Raw genomic sequence first — 18303 nt, forward strand, 5'->3', positions numbered from 1 at the left:
TTTCAGACATCATACGCAGTAGAATTTTCCCTGATACATCACCTACGGCAATAGAAACAAAGGAACAAATGAACACATGGGACTTACATCAAACTAAAAAGCTTCTGCACAACAAAAGAAACAACCATCAAAATGGAAAGGCAACCCACTGTATGGGAGAGCATCATTGCCAATGATACATCAGATAAGAGGTTAATTTCCAAACTATATAGAGTACTCATACCACTCAACAAAAGTAAGGCAGAGAACCCAATTATAAAATGGGCAGAGGAGCTAAGTAGACACCTCTCCAAACAGGACATACAAATGGCCAAGAGACATATGAAGAAATGCTTAACATCACTAATCATCAGAGAGATGCAGGTTAAAACAACAATGAGGTATCACCTCACACCTGTCAGAATGGCCGCCATCAACAAAGCATCAAAGAACAAGTGTTGGTGAGGGTGTGGAGAAAAGGGGACTCTAGTACACTGCTGGTGGGAATGCAGACTGGTGCAGCCACTATGGAAAACACTATGGGGTTACCTCAAAAAATTAACGATTGAATTGCCATTTGACCAAGTGATCCCACTTCTAGGAATATACTCTAAGAAGCCTGAAACACCAATCAGAAAGAATATATGTACCCCCATGTTCATAGCAGCACTATTTACAATAGCTAAGATCTGGAAACAGCCCAAGTGTTCATCAGTAGACAAATGGATAAAAAATCTGTGGTACATATACACATGGAGTACTGTGCACCTGTAAGAAGGAAAGATCTCTTATCCTTTGAGATGACATGGAGGGACCTGGAAAGTATTATCCTAAGTGAAACAAGCCAAGCAGAAAAAGACAAATACCACATGATCATTTATTTGTGGAATATAATGAACCTCACAGTCTGAGGAATAGGGTAGACCCAGAGATGTGGAAGTAGGTTGCAGACTGACAACCCTCAGAAGAGAGGATGGTGGGGGGAGGGAAGAGATAAATCACAGAACTTATATGCATGTACACATAACCAATGGACACGGACAACAAAGCCATGGATAGGGTGGGGGGAATGGGGAGGAGGATGACTATGGGGAAAAAAAGGAGAAACATCTGTAACAAAAATAAAATTAAAAAAAAAAATGTATTATCCATTTTCCATATTAAATGAGAGTAAAAAAGAATTTGGTATAGTGCAGCAAACATTGTTGCTGTATTTTAATCTTTAAAAAAAAAATAGAATTCTTAAATACTTTCAAAGTTTTAGTACTTAGGAAATCTTATTTGTTTTTGTTCCTTGAGATTATTCCTGAGTTTCTCAGTTTTATACTTTAAAAGCCTAGAAAATAATCTGATAAAACATCTGGCAGATTTAAATATTTATTTGGCTTTCATGTTGGCTGAGTTTTCTATCTTCCATTAAGGAAACTGTTAAGATTTTTTTGTTTCTTCTCTGTATGTTTATTTTGGTTTTTATAATCTCTGCTATTTTCATTAGGAATCCTTCATGATATATAACATTAAAAAAGAAGACTTTGCCCTGGCCGGTTTGGCTCAGCGGTTAGAGCGTCAGCCTGCGGTCCTGAAAGACCCGGGTTCGGTTCCTGCTAGGGGCGCGTACCTCGGTTGCAGTTTGTCCCCGGCCCTGGTCGGTTGTGCGGGTGGCAGCCACTCGATGTGTCCCTTTCACATCGATGTTTCTCTCTCTCTCTGTTCCTCTCTCTCCCTCCCACTCGACCTGAACAAAAAATGGAAAAATGTCCTCTGGTGAGGATAAAAAAAAAAAGACTTTGCCTCATTGAGGCACTGAAATAGCAGCAAAAATAGTAATAAGAACAAGTTACTAAGGATAAATAATATATATTCTGATATCATTAGAAGACTTATGTAGTTACAACAAGCCAAATATGCAGTTGTGTGTGTGTGTGCGCACGCGCATGCGAGCAGGTGCGTGATTGTGTATTATATGGCAGTCCAGGAAAAACCTTAGATAAATACTATAATTCTTCTTTCATTTTTGAGTAAATACTCCTCTTACTCTCTGTCATGCTGAAGAGAGAAAACGTGTAGTGAGTAATGGAATGAAATTTAGAAGAACAAGAATGTTCACATTTCGAACACAACTGGAAAGCACAGAGCAAAGGATTATCAATATAAGTGTGTGGTGAGGAAGGGGAACAAGACCAGAAAGTCCTCTTTCCACTGAAAACTTGGGAGTATTCCTCCATGTTCCTGTTTATCACGAGGTACTGCATGAGAAAGTGCTGATAAGCTCTGATGTGTGGCACACATGTTGGTAATTGCTGCTGTCCTGTTCAAAACCTTTCATTTCCATTCTGCAAAGTAGAAGTTCCAAAGCCTAACTGTGAAAACTGTGGAAGCTCTTATGCACTGAATTCCTGGAGAGAGTGATGTTTGCTCATTCAAATTTGTTTTACGTGCAATCAGATCCTATTAGTGAAAGAGAGGATTTTTTAGGTTTTGTTTTTTTTTCCAGTTACTAGAATATTCATTAGGAAATGCCACTATTGGATTATGTTGGGTATGATCTTTCATAAAAGATAGCAAAGATTAACAGACTCGGCATTGTGCTATCCTGACAGCAGAGCCTCACTCTCACTTCACCCCCATTTATTCATCCATGTGGTTTTTATTGTTAGAATTGGGAGCCTGATCCTGGGGTGAGGACGCAAGTCATTAGAGTGAAAGCAGTGGAAGTTCCCTCATAACTGGTCATAAAGTTACCATTTAGTTCATTTTTGTGAGAAGTGCCTGAATTCTAAAGACTCTACAGGGGCTGTATAATTATAAAAATGCTATTATAACTATATTTGAGAATATGTAATAACAATTTTACTTGTGTCTAAGTTTAAAGAAAATGAAAAGAATCTGGTTTTTTTTGGGGGGGGGATTATTTGTCATTCGAAAGTGTCTGCTTATTACAAATCAGGCAAAGCATTTCCCATTCTCTCTGTCACCTGGGTGGGAATGCCATGAACTTAAAAGAGACTAGGTGCCGCCAGCAGAGCTGGAATGGGAGCTTGTCACACACTCTCTAATCAGAAGGGCCAGGTGCCCTGTGTGGGTACTAGGCATTCTGAGACTAGCTGGGATTCCCTCATGCAGCATCTCTCTGAGCATATGCAGACACTCACTGTGCGTCTCTAGGGAAAGATGTGCTTTACAGCACTTCCCAGATATATTTGCCCATGAAACCCCTCTCCTCCCACCATCACACACTTTCCTTTCTATGCTCATTTCATAAAATTAAATACAGATAAAGCATGGGCTTGGAGGTCAAACAGATTCAGATTAGAATTCCAACTCTACCTTTCTCTCTGCTTTCTAATCTCAAGCCTGGAACTTGGCCCCTCTGACTCTCAGATTTTTCAGAGGTGAAATGTCTATTATGAGGATTAAATGCAATTAGGAAAGAAGAGAAACACTTTTTTAAAAAATCCTCATCTAAGGATTTATTTTTATTTATTGATTTATTTTTATTTATTGATTTATTTTTTTAGAGAGAGAGTGAGAGAAACATCAATTGGTTGCCTCCTGTACGTGCCCCAACTGGGGATCAAACCTGCATCCTAGATATGTGCCCTGATCAGGAATCGAACCTGCAGCCTTTTTGGTGTATGGAATGACACTCCTCCCGTCAATTGAGCCACCTGGCCAGGGTGAGAAATACTTTCAACAATGCCTTGTACACAGAAGATGCTTCTTCAGTGGCTGCTCTGATGTACTGATGAGGGCAGAGCTGGGTCTCCCACCCAGACCTTTCAGATGTGACGTGGCTTTTCAGATGCCTGGTTTCTGTTTATCTACCTATCTCAAAGTCAGCATGCATATCTGAACTACCTCCCTCCTTTGTGTCTTCTCTGGTTGACGCTACTACATTCATTCAACTTCTAAATCTGGTCAGCTCTGTCTCCTAAATATATTACGCATCCTTCACCTCTCTTTAGTCCCCAAGCTGCATTATAGCTTCCCAGGGCTACTCCATTTGTATGCAGTATTTTCTGTTACCAACCTGCCTTACACTGCAGCCAAAGTGATCATTTTAAAGACTTATGAGTCAACACTGCTTCTCATAGTTGTTCAGAGCCTCTCTAATGCCCATAATGGGGTTTTCCAAACTTGTTAACCAATGAAACCTTTTTAAAAAGATAGATTATTGCCCTGGCTGGTTTGGCTCAGCAGTTAGAGCATCGGCCCACAGACCAGGGAATCCTGGGTTCGGCGTCTGCTAAGGACATGTACCTTGGTTGCAGTTTGTCCCCAGCCCAGTTGGGGTTGTGCAGGTGGCAAGCAATCTATGTGTCTCTCTCACATCAATGTTTCTCTCTCTTTCCTTCCTCCCTCCTGCTCTATCTGAAGATAAATGCAAAACAATATCCTTGGGTGAGGATTAAAAAAAATAAAATAAAATAGATTATTGGACTCCCTCCAAGATTCTCTCCTCTAGAGGTTCTGATCCAGAAGATCTAGGATGAGGCCAAGGAATCAACATTTTTAATAAGTTGCTGGATACTCCTGATGATAGCCAAGTTTGGAGAACCCTCCCATATAGTTCACACTGTGAATTTGTCCACTCTGTGTTGCATGGCACCTTTGACCTCCAGTGACCTCTTAATTCATGCTCTGAGCTTTCTCACCATAAAGCTGCTTCATACTTAAGAGAGTCTGCACTTGGTTCACTCTCCCCTGGAAACCCCCTTCTCTTCCTCCTACGCCTTACAAAATGCCAAAAGCCTAGCAATATTGCAAGAATTTGTTCCAATATCTCCTTTAGTCAGTCTACCCTAATCCCAGTAGAGCAACCCCTTTCTATGCAATTAGAGCATTTTCACATTGTGCTGTAATTTTTGGGTTCTATGTATCTTTCTCCCAATAGACTCAGAACCTTGAGGATTGGGATCATTTCAACTCTGAATTTTCAGCATCTAGTAGAGTTCCTGGAACATGGCAGAAGTTTATAAATGTTTATTGAAAGAATAAAAAGGAAGGCTGGGAAGAACCTTTTTGTACTAGTAGTTATAAAAGTGTTCTTTGGAGCCCTGATGTGTAGTTAGGAGAGGGGCCTAGGTGGGGAGGATTCTTCCTCCTGCCTGCTCCCTCCTCCCTCCATTTCTGATTCAACCAAAGTACCTCTGTTTTTTAATTTTTCATATATTGGTGAACAATGCAAGGTTTTGTTGAAAAGAAGGGGAAAGCTGATACTAAAAATAAATTTGAAAACCACAGCACTGATTTGCCTTTATGAAACCCTTTATGCATTTCTGTTCTTCCTGCTTTAGAATGAAGTGGGAAAACTTAAAGGACTTGAAAAATAAAGCCAAGTGATCTAAACTGGAAAATGAATCTATGAGGAAATATTAGAGATTTCCTAACCTGTTGAGTAGGACCACATAGTGTGGCTTTGGGGCTACTTGCCTGTTTTAAGCACCTGGAAAGTTATTCATGAGAGAGATGGCATCTATCTCCACAGAGGACCAAATGAGAAACATGAGATTAAATTGAAAAAGTTGAGAGAATTCCTATGAATTTATTGAGGAGCGTGCTTATACTTCCAAAACAGAGTCTTCAGAAAATCACCTTCCTGAGGATCAAGACTCAGGGCCTGGCATCAGCTGGCCCCTCATGGGAAGTCACTGAACATTAGCATCAACAGAGAAGTGTATGAATTAGAACTCTTGTGAAAGCAAGTGATTTTGAAATTAAGACAGTCTTGTCACAGATTTGATTTATGGAATTCATTTGTGAGAACTTGCTCAATAATATGAAATCAGTGTGGCCCTGGCCGGTTTGGCTCAGCGGTTAGAGCGTCAGCCTGTGGTCCTGAGAGACCCGGGTTCGATTCCCGCTAAGGGCATGTACCTCGGTTGCAGTTTGTCCCCAGCCCTGGTTGGTTGTGCGGGTGGCAGCCACTCGATGTGTCCCTTTCACATCGATGTTTCTCTCTCTCTCTCTCTCTGTTCCCCACTCTCCCTCCCACTCTACCTGAACAAAAAATGGAAAAATTTCCTCCGGTGAGGATGAAAAAAAAAAAAAAAAAAAAAAAAATATGAAATCAGTGTGACTTCACATACTGTTCATGCATAGCTCACTCTAAAGACACCTAAATGTAGAGTGGTTCTCTTATAGCTTGGCTTATTAAAGAGGAAGAATTCATCGTCATTTCTTTTTCCTTGGATAATTGAGAAAAACTGATGTGCTATCCTCGTATAGAGAGGTGGCTGTTTATAAAATCTCTTAAGAAAATTTTACTCTCTTGGCCACATCCCCCCCCCCCCCCACACACACACACACCTTTGGGAAATAGGAGTACAGTACAGTACAGTACTTGCTGTAACTCTAGTTGGGAAATAGATTCAGTCAGCAGTTACCAAACTGTTCATACAGACTCCATTACCTTATACAAAAGCAGGTTGTACAGTCAAATGTCACCTGTCTGGTTGGTACTTAAAACACATAACATTTTAAGCTTCTGAGAGGTCCTAAAGGATAGAAACCTGTGTTTAATGAAATACTTCACAACCATTTATTTTGCAAAATAGTTGTTACCAAATCAAGAAACATCAGATAGATATTGGCCTTCAAGTAGTTTGTGAACAGAAAGCATCATTTATTAATATACACTATTAAGAAGCTAGCAAAACAGGAAATAATTATATGTGTATCAAAAACCCTTTAAAATGAAAACACACACACACACACACACACACAGTTATTTGGAATGTTTTGCAAATTGTGAAGAAGGTCAGGTGAAACCAGAAGCCTGAAAGACTCTAGGAAATGTGAAGCTCAGGTAGGCACTGTGAGAACGGCCTTAGGAGAAAAAGTTCTTGGTTTCTGGGTGACCAGCAGCTCTGAATTTGCTTTATCTTTTTGTCTTTGAACCAGAGCTTGGTGTAGCCCCTCCTCATAGCACTACTTTCTGTGGGTATCTAGAAGCTCCAAACTGGACTCAAACTAATGGGTACTTTGACATCAACCATGGCCCAAGGTTGCCCTGGGGGTCGTCTCCACTCCAGGCATCTGAAAGGGGAAAGAGCATCAAGACACACGTGTAAGAAGTATTTAGGGCTAAGCCTGAAAGTGGCATATCTCACTTCCATCAACATTTCAATGTCTAGAACACTCACAAGGCTGCACCCAGCTGCAAGGGAAGCTGACAAGTGTAGTCTGGCTGGCTGCTCAAGAAGAAATGGAGAAATGGATTTCAATGAGCAGCTGGGAAACTTTCTCTGCCATGCACATACTTGGTGCTTCTCAGTCCTTGGCCACCAAGTTAGAAGGTTGATTTGTTCTGACCATCTTGTTTGCCTTTGTTTCTGCATAGAATAATGGCAGTACTACCTATCAGTACTGGTGACTTTCATCAGCAAGCTTCCATATACTACACAGCAGTTATTCATGAAATTGACACTCATTTATTCAACATTTATTGTGCACCTAGGCTCTTGGAAGTACTAGAAATATAGCAGTAAACAAGGATCCTTGTCTTTATAGAGTTGATTTTCTCATGTAAGAGAAAGATAATAAAGAAAGAAAATAATGAGTTTGTGCCAAGTACTGTAAAGAAGAGAGAGGGTAATGTGAAGAGAAGGAGAATTATTGCTTTTGCTGACATCCTCAAAGTTGACCTCTCTGGGAAACTAGCATGTGAGCTAAACCACTTGGGCTGAAAGAGCAGCATTCCAGACAGAGGTAACAGCACGCACGTGTAAAGGTCCTAAGGCAGTAATGAGCTTTGCTTGTTCAAGGAACTTGAATCTAGGATATCAGTGTGTGTGGAGAGTAGTAAACAAGAAAGGCTTGAATGATGTGCCAAATGTCCCACACAGGCCTTACAGATCTTGAAGATATGACTTTTATTTTATCTGAGAGCAAGATTAAGCCCTGAAAAGGTTAGTTGTAGTTTGTTTCTGGCAACAGCTTTATGAGACATGATTCACATAACAGAGAATTCATCTTTCAAAGGCACAATCCAGGAGCTTTTCGTATATTGGTGGTGTATATACTGTCAGGTTATTTTCCAAAGAGGCTACGATATTTTGCATTCCTCTTAAGAATTTATGAGAGTTCTTCCCTGGCCAATTTGGCTCAGCAGTTAGAGCATTGGCCTGCGGTCCAGAGAGACCCGGGTTCGGTTCCCGCTAAGGGCATGTACCCCGGTTGCAGTTTGTCCCTGGCCCTGGTTGGGTCGTGTGGGTGGCAGCCACTCGATGTGTTCCTTTCATGTCGATGTTTCTCTCTCTCTTCCTCCCACTGTATCTGAACAAAAAAGTGGAATAATGTCCTCGAGTGAGGATTAAAAAAAAAATTATGAGAGTTTTAGTTGATCTCATTCTCATTGATCATTGGTGTATTTAACCATTATCACAGTCAATTTTAGAACATTTTCATCACCTCCAAAAGAAATTTCATACCCTTTGGAAGTCACCCTATCTCTTTCCAAACCCCCAGTTCTAGACAACCACTGAATCTGTTTTCTGTCTGTATAGATTTGCCTATTCTGGACATTTCATAGAAATGGGATTTTACAGAAGGTGTTTTTTTGTGTGTGTGTGACTGGCTTCTATCACTCAGCATAATGCTTTTGAGGTTCATCTACATTGTAGCATGTATCAGTACATCATTCCCTTTATGGCTGAAAAATATTCCATTGTATGGATATACCTACAAAAGACCACAGTTTATTTATTTGTTCATTTCTTGATGAATATTTTGGTTGTTTTTTACCTTTTGACTGTTGTTAATAATGCTGCTATGAACAGTCATGTAAAGTTTTTGTGTGGCCTTATATTTTTATTTCTCTTGGTATATATACTTAGGAGAACTGCTGGATCATATGCTACACTATGTTTAATCTTTTGAGGAACCGTCATACTTTTTTTTAAAGTGGCTAAAGCATTTTACATTTCCATCAGCAGTATATGATGGTTCCAGTTTCTCTATTTCCTTCTCAACACTTATTATTACCTGTCTTTTTTATTAAAGCCAATCTAGTAGAAATGAAGTGGTACCTCCATTGTGGTTTTGATTTGTGTTTTCCTAATGGTTAATTATTTGGAACATCTTTTTCAGTCCTTATTGACCATTTTTTAATCTTCTTTGGAGAAATCGCTATTTAAGAAATGTCTATTCTTGCCCAGTCAGTGTGGCTCAGTGGTTTGAATGTAGTCCCATGGACTGGGAGGTCCCAGTTTGATTTCTGGTCAGGGCACATACACAGGTTGCGGGCTCAATCCCCAGTAGGGGGCATGCAGGAGGCAGCCACTTGATGTCACTTTCATATCAATGTTTCATTCTCTCTCCTTTCCTCCCTCTCTAAAAAAAAATCAATAAGAACATATTTTTTTTTTTTTTTTTAATCATCCTCACCTGAGGACATTTTTCCATCCTTTGCTCAGATAGAGTGGGAGGGAGAGAGAGGAAGAGAGAGAGAGAGAAACATCGACGTGAAAGGGACACATCGAGTGGTCGCCACCCGCACAACCAACCAGGGCCAGGGACAAACTGCAACCGAGGTACATGCCCTTAGCGGGAACCGAACCCGGGTCCCTCCGGACCGCAGGCCGATGCTCTAACCACTGAGCCAAACCGGCCAGGGCAAGAACATATTTTTTAAAGAAGAAATGTCTGTCCTTTATAATTAAGTTGTAAGAGTTCTTTCTAGAGTCTAGATACAAGTTCCTTATCAGATACATTATTATTTGCAAATATATTCTCCCATTCTGTAGATTGTCTCTGTCTTTCTTGATGGTGTCCTTTGAAGCACAAAATTTATTTTGATAAAGTCCAGGTTATCTCTTTTTTTCTTTGATTGCTTGTGCTTTTAGTGTCCAGTCTAAGAAACCATTACATAATCCTAGATTATGAAGATTTATATTTATATTTTTTTCTAAGAGTTTCATAGTTTTCACTCAGACATTTACATCTTTGCAGTTTCTGGCCTTTATGAATAAAGCTGCTGTGGGTGTGTTTTCATTTCTCCTGAGTAAATACCTAGGAATAGAATTGTCAGGTCATATAGTCAGTGTATGTTCAACTTTATAAGAAATTGTAAGGTCCGGTTGGTGTGGCTCACTAAATTGAACATCATCCCTTGGACTGAAAGGTCTCAGTTGAATTCCTAGTCAGGGCACAGGCTCAGGTTGCAGGCTTGATCCCCAGTGGGGAAGTGTGCAATGTTTCTCTCTCTCTAAAAAAAAATCAATAAAAACATTTAAAAAAAATTTTTTTAAAGATACTGTCAGATTATTTTCCAAAATGGCTATAGTATTTTGCACTCCCCTTAACAGTTTATAAGAGTTCTAGTTGATCGCATTCTCACCAACCCTTGGTATATTTAATCTTTAATTTTAGCCATTCTAGTAGGTGTGTAGATATATCTCACTGTGATTTTAATTTGCATTTCTCTAGTGACAAGTGATATTTTCTTTAGCTTATTTGCCATTCCTGTATATTTCTTGGTGAAGGGTCTATTTAGATCTTTTTTTATTAACATATCATTGAGTTCTGAGCACTCTTTTTTATATGTTCATCTCAATTTAGTCCTATCATAGATGAGTGTAAATACTTTCAGTCTATATTTCTCTTTCATTTTCTTAGCACTGTCTTTCAAAGAGAAGATGGTTTTGGTTTTGATAAAGTCCAGTTTATTATTTTGTTGTGATTTATGATATTTGCTTAATAATCCAAGATCGTTGCCATGGCCAGTGTGGCTCAGTTGGTTGGACTGTTGTCCTGTATACTGAAAGGGTATAAATTCAGTTCCTGGTCAGGGAACATAGCTAGGTTGTGAGTTTGATCCCTGGTCGGGGCACTTATGGAAGGCAACCAGTTGATGTTCTCTCACATCAATGTTTCTCTCTCTCTCTCTCTCCTTCCCTCTCCCTCTCTCCCTCTCTTCTTCTCTCCCTCCTTCCCTCTCCCTCACCCTCTCTGTCCCTTTCTCTCTCTCACCCCTCCCTCCCAGTCTCTCTCCTTCTCTTCCTTCCCCTATCTCAAAAATCAAACATATCCTCAGGTGAAGATTAAAAAATAATAACAATAAAAATCCAAGATCACAAAGACTTTTTATTGCTTGCTAAATATGGAAATACAATACAGTTGTGAACAAGATATACAAACATTTTTATAGTTTTAGCTTTTGTATTTAGTTCTATGATTCACTCAAGTTAATTTTTTGTAGGCAAGGATCAAGGTTCAGTTTTTTATATTGATTGTCAGCACCATTTGTTGAAATTACTATGCTTTCTTATTGAATTTTGATACCTTTATTGACAATCAAGTGAGTATATACATGTGGGTTATCCTGTCTTTTAACAAAACCCTCCCTTAACCCAACATGCCAGTTTAACTAAAAGTTTATAACTTCCACCTGGTTACAGCTATTTTTTTTTTTTTTTTTTTTTTGGGTGGGTAGTTATGCCCCAGGCATATAACTTTTTACTATTATTTTTATTTCTTTTTTTAAATCCTTACTGTTGAATGTATTACAGATGTTCCTCATTTTTCCCCCATTGACCCCTTCTTCCCCACTCCCGCCCCCCTCCTGCCTTTTCCCACACTGTTGTCTGTGTCCATTTGTTATGCATATATGCATATAAGTTCTTTGGTTTATTTCTTCCAACCCCCCAAACCCCCCTTCCCTTTGAGGTTTGTTACTCTAGCAACCAATTTGTTCTTAATCCCTTCACCTTTTCCACCCATTCCTCCAACCCCCCTTCCATCTGGCAACAAAATGTTCTCTGTATCTATGAAATGTTTCTGTTGTTTCTGTTCTGCCTGTTCATTTTGTTTGTAGATTCCATTGTCCGTAGATATGTATTCATTGCCATTTTGTTTGTTCATATATTTTATCTTTTTCTTCAAAAAGACCATTCAACATTTCATATAATAACGTTTTGGTGGTGATGAACTTCTTTAACTTTTCCTTGTCTGGGAAACTCTTTATACGGCCATCAATTCTAAATGACAGCTTTGCAGGATAGAGTAATCTTGATTGTAGGTTCTTGCTTTTCATCAATGTGAATATTTCTTGCCACTCCCTTCTGGCCTGCACAGTTTCTTTTGAGAAATCAGCTGACAGCCTTATGGGAACTCCCTTGTAGGTAACTAACTGCTTTTGTCTTGCTGCTTTTAAGATTCTCTCTTTGTCTTGAACCTCTTGCATTTGGATGATGATGTGTCTTGGTGTGAGCCTCTTGGGGTTCATCTTGTTTGGGACTCTCTGTGCTTCCTGGACTTGTATGTCTGTTTCCTTCACCAAGTCAGGGAAGTTTTCTGCCATTATTGTTTCAAATAGGTTTTTGATTTCTTGTTCTCTCTCTTCTCCGTCTGGCACCCCCAAGATGCAAATGTTGGCATGCTTGAAGTTGTCCCAGAGGCTCCTTACACTATCCTCATTTTTTTTTATTCTTTTTTCTTTTTGCTGTTCTGATTGGGTGTTGTTTTGCTGTCTTATATTCCAAATTGATGGTTTGCTTCTTGGCTTTACCTACTCTACTATTGAATCTGTGTAAAGTATTCTTTATTTCAGTTAGTGCCTCCTTCATTTCTGACTGGTCCTTTTTTATGCTCTAGAGGCCCTCACTAAGTTCGCTGAGGTTCTCACTAAGTTCATTGAGCGTCCTTATAAGCAGTATTTTGAACTCAGCATCTGTTAGGTTGCTTATCTCCATTTCACTTATTCTTTTCTTGGGGTTTTGTTCTGTTCTTTCATTGGGGACCTGTTTCTTTGTCTCCCCATTTTGGCTGCCTCCCTGTGTTTGTTTCTGTGTATTACTTAACGAGCGGTATGGGGCTAGCTGAGACCAGATGCTGCTTGTTTGAAAGAATTTAGGAAAAACCTGAAGCAGGATCCAAGACAGGCCAATCCTATGGTTAAGCAAGTGGCAACAGCTTGGGTGGGCCTGAAAGTTGGGTGGGCCTGAAAGTTGGGTGGGGTGGGGCGGGGCTACCAGTGTGAGCCAGGTTGCTGGAGTCCCAGATATGGCGGCTGTCTGCCGCCCCAGGGAAGGACTCACCAAAGGAACAAAGGCCTCTGAAAGCACGTTTGTCCCAGAGAAAGCCCCATCTCCAGCCCTCGCTCCAGTGGCAAACAGCTCAGTTCTTCCCTGTATGTCTCTGGTGCCCCTTGAGCTGCCTCCACTCCAAGCTTAGAGAAAGAGAGTCTGAGAAGTTCATGTGTGGGCCCTTTAAGGAGCTGCCTGGGGCTCCAGCCGCTTCAGCCTCCCTGAGCCTCAGTTCCTGCTGGTTTTTCCAGCCAGAAGTTATGGGGATTCTCTTCCTGGCACTGGAACCCTGAGCAGGGCACCTGGTGTGGGACGGGGACCCCTCATCCTCAGGAAGGACCTTCCCAGCTGAGGTGTCCTCCTGATTTTTATCCACCACACGTGGGTGTGGGACCAGCCCTTCTTGCCACCGGCCCTCGCGCCTCCACCCCTTCACCCCTCTGCCCCTCCTACCAGTCTGGATGTGGCTGCTGCTTTAATTCCGTAGTTGTAGGACTTCTATTCAGCTTGATTTCAGGCGGTTTTGAATGATGGTTGCTTAGTTGTAACTTTGATGTGGTTGTGGGAGGACGCAATACCGTGTTTTCCTACCCGCCGTCTTGACCGGAAGTCCTACAGCTATTCTTTAAAGAGTGGTCTAGACATAGTTTCTGCTTCTCATTTCTTACTCCTCACACTGGTCTCTAGCTTGTTTCTCTATTTTTTTTTTTTATCCTCACCTGAGGACTTTTTTTTTTCCATTTTTTGTTCAGATAGAGTGGGAGGGAGAGAGAGAGAGAGAAATATCGATGTGAAAGGGACACATCAAGTGGCTGCCTCCTACAAGACCAACCAGGGCCGGGGACAAACTGCAACCGAGGTACGTGCCCTTAGTGGGAACCACAAGCCGATGCTCTTACCGCTGAGCCAATCCAGCCCGGGCTTGTTTCTCTACCATTTTACTTAAATGGTTCTTGCCAGAATTACCAATAATCTTTGTTTGACATCCAGTGGACACCGTTTTGCCCATGTCTCATGTGATTCTTAATAGCCTTGTGCCTCATTGACCCCCTCCCTTCTCTTTCAGACACTTTCTTCCCTTGACTAATAGAGCACCCTACCATTCTCCTTATTTTTGTTGTTTTTCTATTTGTCCCTATGTGTCTAGTTCTTCTTTTGCCTACTTCTTAAATACCAGTGTCCCTTAAGGTTCTGACCAAAGTCCCCGCCTCCCCCCTCATTCTAAGTGTATTCGATTCTTATTTCCATCTAATCCCCTGGCTGAAGAATCTCAAATTTATATCTGTTTCAAATCTTTTTTGAGATTAATTTCTGCATATTTACTTACCAGAACCACAAGCTCTATAAAGAAAAGTACTTTATTCATATCTTGTTTACACTTGTATTTTCATGTTTAGCACATAGAACTTAATACTATTTGTTGAATAAGTGAATAAGTGAACTGAGCAACCCGTGCAATTGATGTGCTAACATATCATGTAATTCTAGTACGACTTTTACTATTGGACCTTTTACTGAAACCACCTAAGTGTAGTGAGTACATACATGACTTTGGGCAGAGGAGAAATAAAGACTTTTAGAATCACATACATTTTCTTTGCCATGGCTCAGTTTGGTTTTTTGTTTTGTTTTGTTACAGTTGATAGAGAACCTTGAGATGAAGAGATGGGAATGAGATCCTGGGCAGGGGCAGTAGGAGATGAGAGAGCCCTAAGACCTTTCTCCAGATGTTACAAGCACTTTTCTGAGGGTTTCTTTCTTTTCTTTTTTGTTATTAGGTTATATCATGTTTCCGAGGCTTTTTAGTCCAATATTTTCCATCATGATTAGCCTGTATTGTTTGGGGAATAAAACATTTTAATGGCCCTATTAAATTCTGGCTGTGGCTTTAGTTATAATACATTATTTCTCTTTGACTTTTTTACCCAAGTTTTTTTAAGTCCCTGTAACATTTTTCTCTTAGCCCTAAAAATGATTCCTGAGAGTTATCTGGAAGATGTAAATTGTGTAATATAGATTATTTGGACCTAGTATGATGAATATGTTTATGATCTGAGTGTTCACATCAGAGAATGTATATGCTTGTTATGGGCTTAGCATTATGTCCGGAGCTTGGGGGTATTTGGGCTAATATAAGTCAGTCTTCATTGCTGCCTTCAGGAAGCACACACCTTTAGGGAGATAAGAGCCACAAGCAGCAAGTAAACAGCAACACCTATTAGGCAGTTTGTAGTATCTGTTGCATGTTGTTTGGCAAGAAAAATAGCGTCCTGCCACAAAACATGTACTTTTGGCCTTGCCTGTCACTGTGAGCTGTTCTGAACGTGTTTAGGGTTTCTCTATAAATGCCCTTTTTATTTGTTCTGGAGCATGTGGTCCCTTACATTTCTCTGTCTCTCTCTCCTACATTTCAGTGAGCGGTTTCTGGTGAGACTGAACAAGAATGGTGGGCCAAGGAACCCAGAGAAGATAGAACGAATGTGTGCCCTTTTTACAGTATGTGCAAATTCTCTTTCCCTTCTCTGCTGTTGACTCCAACCAGGGGCCTGCTATATGGATATTGTCACCCTGGAAATGAGCATATTCTTATTTCCCCACACACTGGGGAGAATAGGACTTGATTTATGTTTCTGTCAGGTTTTAATGAAATATTTAAGAAAACTGAAATTAGTTTTTAATTGAATTTTTTATTAAAGAAGTATAATCAAGTACCTTTACTGATGTAGATTTTATAAGCTATTTAATATAATAGACACTTAAAGTCTGAGAACAGACTTACTACTCTTATTCAAGGCCATTGGGAATTTCTCTCATGTATAAGTATAGTTTCTCAAAAGACATCCATCAGATTTACGTCTTTTTAGTGAGTGCATATAAAGAGAGACAAACTAAATAGTTCTCTTTCAGATACCAAACAGAGGTCTTTTCCTACTCTGATCTGTACTTTGGGTTGTTTTCTAAATAACCAGGCTAAGACCGTGAACTCATCAGCTCAGAGAAGGCTTGGTGATTTGCTGTTGGAAAGTGCTAAGCCTCACAATGTCACATTGCCTTGTGTATTTTTCAAATGGATTCTGATTTACTAAGGTTTTTTTTTACTCAGTGAAAACTAACTTTCCCCCTTTATTTGAGTTCATTTATGTGCTGAAGAAGAGAACAAGACTGTCAGAATTTTAAACCAGCTTTGACTATTGTAGATTCTTTGATCTTCTCCAGTAAATCTGAGATACATCAAAACCTGTTGGTGCAGGGATGTGCAGTGGTCTCAGTGACACTGCCCTGTGTGTGGTGCATGATTGATGGGTGATAGCCAGGTGTCTCAGCTTCCAGTGTGCCTCTTAAACACAAATGGGATTTGTGATAGGATATGTGACTTTCTCTGAGAGGTAAAATTGGATTTGTTTACCTGACTTTTTGTTCATTTACCTACAACTTTATTTTTCAAAACCTCAAATAATGTTAGTGCAGAATCAGAAACCACTTTCAATGGGATAGTTATTGAAAATATTCCAGATGTATGGAAAGATTTATAAACCTGGTTAAGCTAAAATGATGTTTTGTCCATCTTGGCGCTCAGCATACAAAGCTTAGGAGATAATGCAGAAAGAAAGAGCAAGAGATGCAAACCCATGAAGATGGTTAAAGGAGTTTAGATGGTTTAGTCTGGGAAGGTCAACGTTCTCTCTTCAACAGGAAAAGAACAAGAAAAAGAGTCCAAACTGCAGCTAATGGACTTAGGTTAGAGGATTGGGGGAGAGCTTCTGAAGTGAGAGTGCCTGAACTCTGAGGCGGGGCTCTGGGGCCATCATTAGGAAACAGAACTGGAAAGAGACAACACACCCATCTGTCTAGAATGTCCCAGTAGTTTTAGGATGTTTTACTAGATCTTGGTTTTCTGATCTTTTTGGTTAAAGCAGCAAAAGAAATTGTTGATTCCTTGCTCTTTGGCATTGTGGCAACAGAGCTGTGTGCATGTGCTCTCCTTAAATATGATGAGTGCAGTCCTTGTCTCTTGAAGAAATTAACTTAATTATGATGAAATTTGAATGTAATTACAGTAAATCAAAATTTTTATTTCACAGCATTTTAATTATCTATATGCGCCCAAAAGCCTAAGCTGTAGCTCAAACTTTATAAATCAGAGATGCACGTGACACTCATGATGTGCTCTCGTGCTGCCACAGTGGGGGAGGCACCAGGCTGCTAAAAATAACACTTCTATGTTCCTTCTGCAGTGCAGCCCTAGATTTCTTTAAAAAGATCCAAAAAGAGATTTGAGGAATTTTCACAAAGCCCATAAGATTTTTTCCCCAGTTTTAAAATTTGTTTTTTTTTTTTTATATATAAATAAAAAGAGGTTTTTATTTATTTATTTTATTTAATTAATTTATTTATTTTTGTTACAGATGTTTGTTTTTCCCCCACTGATACCCCCCTCCCCATCTCTCCCCTCCCTGTCCCCAGCTTTGTTGTTCATGCATACATGCATATAAGTTCTGTGGTTTATCTCCCCCCCCCACCTCCTCTTCTGGGGATTGTCAGTCTGTACCTCACTTCCACATCTCTGGGACTACCCCATTACTCAGACTATTATGTTCATTATATTCCACAAATAAGTGAGATCATGTGATATTTGTCTTTCTCTGCTTGGCTTGGTTCGCTTAGGATAATACTCTCCAGGTCCCTCCATGTTGTCTCAAAGGATAAGAGATCTTTCTGTCTTACAGCTGCATAGTACTCCATTGTGTATATGTACCACAACTTTTTTATCCGTTTGTCTACTGATGGACATTGGGGCTGTTTCCAGATCTTAGCTATTGTAAATATGAAGAAATGCTCAACATCACTAATCATCAGAGAGATGCAAATTAAAACAACAATGAGGTATCACCTCACACCTGTCAGAATGGGCGCCATCAACAAATCATCAAACAACAAGTGTTGGCAAGGGTGTGGAGAAAAGGGGACTCTAGTACACTGCTGGCAGGAATGCAGACTGGTACAGCCACTATGGAAAACAATATGGTGTTACCTCAAAAAATTAAAAATTGAACTACCATTTGACCCAGTGATCCCACTTCTAGGAATATACCCTAAGAAGCCTGAAATACCAATCAGAAAGAATATATGTACCCCCATGTTCATAGCAGCATTATTTACAATTGCTAAGATCTGGAAAATTTGTTGTTCTTATTTTTACTTTTTTAAATTTATTTTGTTACAGATGTTTCTTCTTTTTCCCCCATTGACACCTTCCTCCCAATCCTGCCCCCCACTCTCCAGCATTGTTGTTTATGTT

At 40.0% G+C, this 18303-nt stretch overlaps 1 protein-coding gene across 1 annotated transcript in view; it reads left to right on the forward strand.

Moving 5' to 3' along the window:
* DOCK3 (dedicator of cytokinesis 3) overlaps window positions 1-18303 on the forward strand; it is a 247386-nt gene that overhangs the window by 119224 nt on the left and 109859 nt on the right. The window contains exon 9 of the mRNA XM_036267098.1: window positions 15419-15500. Coding sequence (XP_036122991.1) covers window positions 15419-15500 — 82 coding nt within the window. The remainder of the gene's footprint in view (window positions 1-15418; window positions 15501-18303) is intronic.

The sequence above is a fragment of the Molossus molossus genome, unplaced genomic scaffold, assembly GCF_014108415.1.
Source record: "Molossus molossus isolate mMolMol1 unplaced genomic scaffold, mMolMol1.p scaffold_m16_p_18, whole genome shotgun sequence".
Lineage (NCBI taxonomy): Eukaryota > Metazoa > Chordata > Mammalia > Chiroptera > Molossidae > Molossus > Molossus molossus.